The sequence below is a fragment of the Lycium ferocissimum genome, chromosome 9 (genome assembly GCF_029784015.1).
Source record: "Lycium ferocissimum isolate CSIRO_LF1 chromosome 9, AGI_CSIRO_Lferr_CH_V1, whole genome shotgun sequence".
NCBI lineage: Eukaryota > Viridiplantae > Streptophyta > Magnoliopsida > Solanales > Solanaceae > Lycium > Lycium ferocissimum.
The window spans coordinates 67,090,305-67,099,613 of NC_081350.1; the positions used below are offsets into that span (position 1 = coordinate 67,090,305).

A 9,309-nucleotide genomic window follows, 5' to 3' on the forward strand; every position below is an offset into this window, starting at 1 on the left:
CATAATCTGTAAAGGTTCATACATCACAAAATAACAGCACAGCTCTACATAATCGTCAACAACTATGCCTATCGTCACAAGCCAACAAGGCTACCGTATTATTACACAACAATATGCACTGATAAGGCTATGAAATGTCTAACTGTACACACATGTCTACGAGCCTCTACATAGAATACAAGTGACCATAAGGACTAGTACCAACAGACTGCAGCTCCGAAGCAAATGGAGCACTCCTGAGATTTTGCTGATGGAGCTCCTATGGGTCAGGTCCGTCTACCTGTCTACCTGCGAGAATGAACGCAGCATCCAAAAGAAGGGATGTCAGTACGAACAATGTACTGCGTATGTAAGGCATGAATAGTAATATGATAAAAGCACGAAGAATAACATAAGATAAAAGAACCGTTTATACCTCATGATACCCTTTAAGACATTCACCATGCTTACTTAACCTTTTTCTAGATGAAACATTTCATATATCCACATACATACCTATACAATATCGGTAGCCGGCCATAGTAGGACTCGGTGATATCTGTGCCCGGCCCTTTCGAGACTCGATCATATTTGTACCCGGCCCTTTCGGGACTCGGTCATATATGTACTCGGCTCTTTCTGGACTCGGTATCACACATGACTATATATATACATATATAAGAGTACATAAACAAAATCACATCATCATTATCATCATTATAATTATCACCATGTCTTTTCTTAGAAAATCAACTATCGTAAGATGAGATCAATAGTGTCATGATAGTATCAAGAACGATGAACTTGGATAGCATTGGAAATGGAATAATCATCATCGCTATATCTCACCTCGAAGCAAAAAGTATTATGAGGTGAGATCAACAACAATGGATAAAATCAAGGAAATCATGAAATAAGCTTAATAATCTCATAATAGCATCAAATCCCTAAGCTTTGGAATCTCCAAAACTAGAATCATCATCATTATCATCATGGAACATACTTATCTTTGGCAATAGAAGAACTTTGAGAATCATGAACTTCTAGCTTTTGGGGACTAAGGATATTATGGAAAACATGTATGGGTTCATAAGAAAAGAGTCATGCCTTTCGAAAGAAAGTGTTTAGCCTTACATACCTTTTTGGTCTCCTACTACTGAACTCTTATCCTTCCAAGCTCGTTAATTAACATTCAAAATAATTCATACTACTGTTAGGTTTATCGGCATATGCTTATCTTAAGTCTTCAAATTAAACCCCTTTAGAATCTGTCAAAATTCGAGCAGCATCTCCTTGTTTATATCCCTAGCCCGAAATCACAATACCCACAGCCAACACAACAACAACAACAACACTAACACCAACAAAGATCATCATCAATATCAAAATATTCCATAAAACATCCCACACTATGTTTATCAACATACAATAATAATATACACTTCCTATCTTCCCAATCAAGGAGCATAGTCTCATCAACACACAACAGCATTAGATACCATCCATATACAAGGAAATTAGTCCAACAACACAGCTATAACATGCTCAAAACAGTCCATAAACTCAACAACTACAACACAACACTTTTTGACCTTTCCTCCATAACTATTTTCACTTTTAAGACTTGCTAAACCTTCGAATAAACTCAACATAAGTGATAGGATAAAGAACATACCTTATACTTGAAGAAATTTAGCCAAACCACCTTTCTTCAAGACCAAACTCACCACAACATCAAGTAGAAACATGAACAATCACTTTTCATGAACTAGTTTGGTGTAATCTTGTTGAATTCTTGATTTAAGGGGTTATAAGTGTTTAAGAGAAGTGTATGGATGTGTCTAGAACTCAAAATAAGTGTAAGTGATGAAAAAAGGAGAATAATAGAGTATTTATACCCCTTGAGAGTGGGTTCCACTGACTTTCCAAGTGGGGCCCGCGGGGAGCCATTTGGCAGCTTGGGGGCGTATCTTGAAATGCCCATAACTCCCTACTCCGATGTCGTTTTGATTAACGATTTTTTGAGTTGAAAACTAGACTTCCTGAACTTCAATTTAGGATTTTGTTTGACTTCAAAACTCCTGATATACTAGGAGATATACTTCTCTAAAGTTGACCTAGAATTTCTATCCAAAATTCTTTCAAATTTTTGACAAACTTATTTTCTTCGATTTGCTTGGTCCCGGAATCTTCCGAAACTCTCCATACATGATATTTATCATTAATCATACTTGATAATGGTCATGTCCTTTGGTTCCAAGGTTGTCCTTCCCAATTACGACTTACAAGATCGAAATTCATCCTTTACTTCATTGCTACGTACTTCCCATAGCTTGTACCTTTCAAAACTTCAAGGGACGTCTCTGATACTCCTTTAATATGGTGAAATACATGGCGTGCTCATGCTCTGAAAGTGCGAGGTATAACAAAGAAGTCTCACAATAGTATATAATAGAAATAATGCAGAAATAAGCAAACACCCCAAGGGTCTGATCTAAGTCATACAAGAGCATCTAATGAAAATATACAAGTCTGGAATAATAATACATAAATCTGTCTATGTCTCAGAATAGAAATAGTAAGACATAAATAGGAAGAGTCTTCAAGGCAGCGAACGTCTCGTGCTCACCCTGGAAACTCGATACTATGCTGATGACGACTATCAGCCACGAGAGATGGGAGCAGACCCAACCTTATACTCTAAATTCATAATGGAATGCAGCAAGTGCAGGTCAGTACAAAATAACAATACTGGTAGGTATCATCGGTCGACTAAGCATAGCTAACATAATTCAGATAATAAAGCAGGATAGGCAGATACATCAACAAGTATACGTCACAACAATCAGAAACAAGTATCCGTCATCACCTAGGTTGAAGCATCTAAATCCAAGTGTGTAAGGTCTCGAGATATACACAATCTGAATCAATCAAACAAGTATAACACTGGATCATTACAATATAAGCCACGATGCAATGCAATGATGTATAAATGGCAATGGAATGCAATGCCATGTACACATGTTCTCCGGATGGAAATATCGACGTCCCGGTAGCACAACCCAAGGTCACTCGAGAAGTCTAAGTGTCACTTGTCCCGGATCTTTGCCCACGAGGGTTCTCACCGGCACCACCCTGGGGGACCCGCGGAGTCCATACACTCACTCAATCCACGATTTCAGAACTAACATCGTATATCGTACTTTCACATCACTCTCATTTAAAAATCGAGCCATGCTCATCACAATGTTTCAACAAGTACCAACAGTGTTTCAACAGTATGTCATTAATATTGAGAATGAGTGAAATACACAGTCACCATCAAGAATCAGCTTAATATCACAAGTACCAACATCGGTACGCCAACAGTATATCAATGTCATAAGCACCAACATGTGTACTCCAACAATATATAAATATCACAAGCACCAACATGGGTACGCCAACAATACCATCAACAACTATATAGGTCTTACGAAAATCTATGCTCGTATCAATGTCAAAGTAAAATACCACCATATCATAATTAAGATGTAAAAATAGTTCCCAATATCTACTAACAACACGTGGCATCAAGCCAGCACAACAGATCAATCAAATCACAACACAATGGGTTGGCTAGCCCCGATCACGCAACAAGACCCAACCTAAGACAATATCTAACCCAACTTCATACCCGAAGGTTTACATGTTTCTCCGATAATATAATCTAAATACATGCTTCGCTATACGAAGTCTCACCAAGGGTAAGCCATAACCTACCTGGATGGCCGAACAAAGAACACCGACAAATCACTTTTTTGCCTTGCCTTTCCGCTGAGCCTCAAGATCAAAGAAGTATAGGCATATTCGAAATCTAGATTAGAAATCATGAAGATTGATACCTATACTTCTATCATTCAATTTAGGTCAAAACCAACCTTAGAATTTAGGAAAACGGGCCCCACACGGGCCAAACAGGAAACTCGGGGGTAAAATATCAAATTTAACACTAGGTGATCAAAACCCATCAAGTAATTGCTAAATTTTATCAAAGATTCACCCAATTTTGAAATTCAAGTAAAACCCCAATTTTGGGTATAAAAAACTCCAATTTTGGGTATAAACCCTAACTTATTGATTCAAGGATTCAACACTAATAATAGAAGATATATGATGGACAACCTTAGATACATCATAATCTAGGATAAACCCAACCAACAACTCTTGATTTAGAACCCTAGATGAAATATCCATTAAACCCACTTGGTTCTCATAACCTTAGGAAGATTCTAGCATGGATTAATGATAACTAGGTGAGATAAAGAATCAAGATTAGGTAGAGATGATAAATGAGTTTACCACCAAGAGTTTGCTCCAAGAAACCTCTAGAAAAGCTCCCAAGATGAACTACTTCGGAATAATAAATGAATGAAAAGACTTGGGGTTCTATACCATTAAATACCCCAGTCACTGCTCGTCGGCCGCTATGGAGATCAACAGGCCACCATGGCGCTACCGCATTGGTGGTCAGCCCTACCACCATGGAGCCACCGCAATGGTGGTCAGCTTTACCGCTACGGTACCACCGCATTAGCTGTCAGCCCTACCGCCATGGCGCCACCTCATTGGCGCCCACCAGACACCAGAAACTTCTAGTGTCTTCCAAATTTGAGATCGACACTCGGAACCACCTCGAAACCTTCCGGACAAAAACCAAATATGTAGATATACATAAAAACATGCTACGAACGCACACGTGGCCTCAAAATTCCCAACGAAAGTCTCATTGATCGAGTCAACCCCAGATACATCATTTCGAACTTCCCAACCCAAGTCCCAAAATACATGCGAGTGCATTGGGAACCGAACTAGATATACACACAAGTTTTAAATGACCATCCGGACTCCTTGGAATCGACAAATTTCTGAAAAGAGTCCGTTTACCTAAAAGTCAACTTTAAATCAACTCTTTTTCGCTTTAAGCCCACATTTCACAAAAAGTCAGCCGAAGCAAGTCTAGACACCCGGGAAGCATGTCAATGGTCCCCTCGGGTCAAAAGTGAGCTAACCAAGCTTGAAAAAGGGTCAAAAGTGAGCTAACCAACCCTGAAAAAGGGTCAAAAGTGCCGAAAATGCAATAATGACCAAATGAGTCGTTACAGAACAAGTTAAAATTTTGGCTAACGAAGAAATACCTCTATCACTTCCTAAGTTACAACATACGTCATCTTATTTAACGAACACACCAGGCAAGTTCTAGACATCAAATACCAAGCATGGATAAATTTTTAATCCTTACACACACATGTCACACAACCGACACAAGAAGGATCATATTTTTCCTTAAATCAACCAACACATACATATAATGCCAAATGGGTCATACATGAGTCAAACAGAACATGAATTGAGTATTTTGAGAAAGGTCATCTATTTTCACGGCATGCTTTCAAATCAACATCAAGAAAGCTCACATTGCCAATATTTCACCTAAACCGAGCACCTAGCATTTGAATGGTATTTTCGATGGACTAATTTTCCCTCAAGCAGGTTGTCATCCACCCGTCATCAGGAAAAAAGCCCTTTCTACGACTAAAAACAAAAAAAATCCTAACTGATGACTTATTCCACTACCAAAAGCCTACTGAAACTAGAAAATAAAATGTTTTTGGTTTTTTCTATATTTTTCATTATTTTTTTAAGGATAATCCTAAACAAAAAGGAAGAGTAAAAGTAAGGTTCCTAAAAAAATTCCTAAGGCATAAGTATCCTCTATCTCGAGATGTACCTCCCACCCCACACTTAATTTCATGCACTGTCCTCAATGGATATGAAAAAAAAAGTAGAGTAAGCTGAGAGATACTACCTGGGGCCCACTAGGGCCTATTCATCATCCTCTCTTAGCTCCTCATTATCGCCCTGCATGTACGACTCCTCTTATCCTTCCTCATCCTCAGGATTAACAGCAATGTAATCGACCGAGTTAGCATCCTCTTCCTTAGGTAGGCAGGCCTCATCACCCATGAGTGTTCGGGAGTGCACAGTGTACGGGACTCAAGTAAAGACATTCAAAAAACCCACCTGATATTGCACACAAGCCTCCAATGCCATATGATACAGCTGAAACAAGACAGTGGATTGGGCTGACCTCTCCTCGGTTGGATTAAAATGGTGTTTCACATTCTTCTCTGGAGCTTTGACATTAGAGATGTTGATTATGTCATCAGGTACTGCTAGCACTAGATCATAGGACTCGTGAAAAGAAGTATTAAGCTTCACAAGATAGGAGGCGAGTGTATTGAAAAATCGCAGTCGCTTATACTTGCCCTCACGAACCTTATTCATCTCTTGCATCATCTAATAGCCAATGTTCACCTGCTACCCCATCATGAGAAAGTAGACGATCCTAACTCTGTCTTTTGCAACCTCGAAATAATGCACAAGCGGCATAATACGGTAATTTAACAGCCTTAACCACACTCGAGCTTCTTGATTGAAATTACTCATGCTCAGAATCTTATGCTTGTAAGACTTTGTGTCGTACCGAGCCCATGTGGCCTTAGAATCAGGCCCACAAAATGTTTCGTAGATGCCTTTGTAATCTGGCCAACGGATGAACTCTTTTAATGGCTCAATTCATAATTCGGGACTCCGACCTATACACACAACAAGCTCACCATCAGGGTATCCACTCTTTCCTCAGATAAATGGATGATGGCCAAACATCATCATATTTATTAGTAGCACGACTGACCTAGATGTTGTCATATAATTCTAGCACCAAGGCAATAATTTTTGGTCCCGGCATCTCAAAGACTGACACCCACCGCATTTTCACAATCCTATTGTAGACATTTCGGTATTTGCGCTGCAAGTGGGTTGAGTTTATTGCCCGCTCATGGACATACCCTGCCGAGGGGTCGAAGGACTCATACCACTCCTCCGTTGAAACATGAATATTCAGAGCAAGCCTCAAAGAAGGAGCCCGCGGGATATTAGTAGTAGGCTACCTAGCACCCCCCCCCCGACTTTGATTTAGTAGTTGTTTTAGCTTTTGGGGGGTCACATCTTCCTTTTTTTTTTTACCCTTGGAGGAGCTTGTGTTGGGGTTCTTCCTTGCCTCTGTTGTTAACCATTTTACCTGTGAAAAAACATCACACCAAATGCTAAATACAATTCAATAATCAAATGAGGTCGTGAAATGACCCCAAGCTTCATTTTATTATGTGTACTCAAGTCTAGCATGTGTGGCCCCTTCAATTGTTCGGGCCCTAATCATGGTTATTTCAACTTTCACGCGAAATTTGGGATTGAACCGACCCCATACTTATTATAAACTACATTAGAAAAATGGAAAAGAAAGAAGTTAACTAATCCTAAAATCAAAACAAGACAAGTTCATGTTTTAGGATTTTTGGGTTGGTGGTTCACAAATTTTCACAGTCCATCAAAAGTTCAAATTTTATAGTGTAATTAATGCCCAAGGGTCCATATTGTTGTTTAATGTTCCATTGCTACTCAATAATTCACAATGTTTCACAAAAAACTTGGTTCAAGACTTTTGTCAAACACCTTCTGGCATAGAATCTTCCCTTGAATTTTTTTCACAACCATGGGGTGTTGGACACCCTTCCTTTGCAACTAGGATTCACTTTCTAGCCCTAGGCATCAATTACAACCAAACAATACCAATCCCCACCCCAATTCACCCAAACCCATAATCCTAACTATTTCATCTCTCAAGAACTAGGGAAAGAGGGGAAAGGGAAATTCATTGTGGTGAAGATGGAATCACTTACCTTGTTGGATTAATGAAAGATGGATGAGATTTCTTAAGTCTTGATCTTTGAAAGAAAAAGTTTAGGGGAGGGGTTTTCTTTTTCGTTTAGGAGTTAGAGAGTTTAGAAAAGTGAGAGTGAAATAAAAAAGAGGGGCCGTGGTATTTAACTTTAAAAAAATTCAGAATGGGCCCTTACCTGCTTTGGACTCACGTCGCGGGTCCAACACGAATAAATCACATCTCTGAACTTTTTTTGATCATGCGTTTAGGCTGTGTCGCAGTCGTAACGCGGAGAAACTCACTCCCTGAACTTTACCTAATGCGCATTGGACCCGCGTCGCGAGTCCAACACAATGGACAAACCTGGAGAGATTTTTCAATTTTTTCACTACGCTCCGGCTCATTCTTTAGTCCTGCAACATGAACAAACATGACTTATAACTATAAAAACGTTAGGTTTCCTCCCAACCAGCGCCTTAGTTAAGGTCATGGCACGACACTTTTTGTATTTTTTCTACTTTTTTTTTTTTTTTTTTTTTGTTTTATTTCACCACGCAACTATTACAAACTCGGGTAGCCTCCCGAGAAGAGCTTGATTTAATGTCGCAGCACGATGTAGGCTCTCTTAAGCCTCTTCCAGTTCCACCGAGGTCCACTCGCGATCAATGACCTCTCCAAAGTAGTGCTTCACTCGTTGCCCATTCTCTAAAAATGACTCGTCAAAATCCAGCGGTTTTAGCTCAACCGCTCCATGTGTTGTCACACACACTACCTCAAATGGCCCAGACAACTTACTCTTCAACTTCCCACCAAAGATCTTTAGACGGGAATTATAGAGCAGTGCTACCTGCCCAAAGAGGTTGGATTAGCTTATCGCGTATTCTCTTAGTTCGCACCTTGTACATTTTCGCGTTCTCACAAGCATGATAGCGAAACTCATCCAACTCGTGTAGATGCAACAATCATTTCTCACTTACTTGTATCATGTCTAAGTTTAGCTTCTTTATTTCCCAATAAGCTCTATGCTCAAGTTCAACCGGTAGAAGACACGCCTTACCAAAAACCACTTTGTATGGAGGTGTGCCAATGGGAGTCTTGTAGGCTGTTCTATATGCCCACAGAGCATCCTCGAGTTTCATCGACTTATGTTTCCTACTCATGCTTACCGTCTTCTTCAAGATCCACTTGATTTCTCGATTGGACATGTCACACCCTTACAAGGAGTATGACGGGCTCCGATCCATAGGCCGGGAACCACCTGACTTATCTGTCACTTTGAACATTATAAACCATAACTCAAAGAACACCTGTACGTAGAAAAGGCCCAACATAGAAATATCCGATCATTCAGCACATATGTTCATATGCGGACCGACAAGGTCGCCACAACATAACGTATATCATAAAGCCGACAAGGCTAACAGTAAAGTATCAAGAGCTCAAGATAAGGCCGACAAGACCACCAATATATTATACAACAATATGAACCGGTGGAGCTATAAAACATCTAACTGTACACACACGTCTATGAGCCTCACATAGAATATAAATGATCACGAGGACAATAC

General features: G+C 39.7%; 1 protein-coding gene across 1 annotated transcript; it reads right to left on the reverse strand.

Annotated features, from left to right (window-relative positions):
* Positions 1-8,366: 8,366 nt before the first annotated feature.
* Positions 8,367-8,901, reverse strand: LOC132032179 (uncharacterized). Its single transcript, XM_059421951.1, has 2 exons — positions 8,719-8,901; positions 8,367-8,588 (listed from the first exon to the last, which is right to left on the reverse strand). Exons 1-2 carry the CDS (start codon positions 8,899-8,901, stop codon positions 8,367-8,369), a joined length of 405 nt encoding a protein of 134 aa, XP_059277934.1.
* Positions 8,902-9,309: the final 408 nt, after the last annotated feature.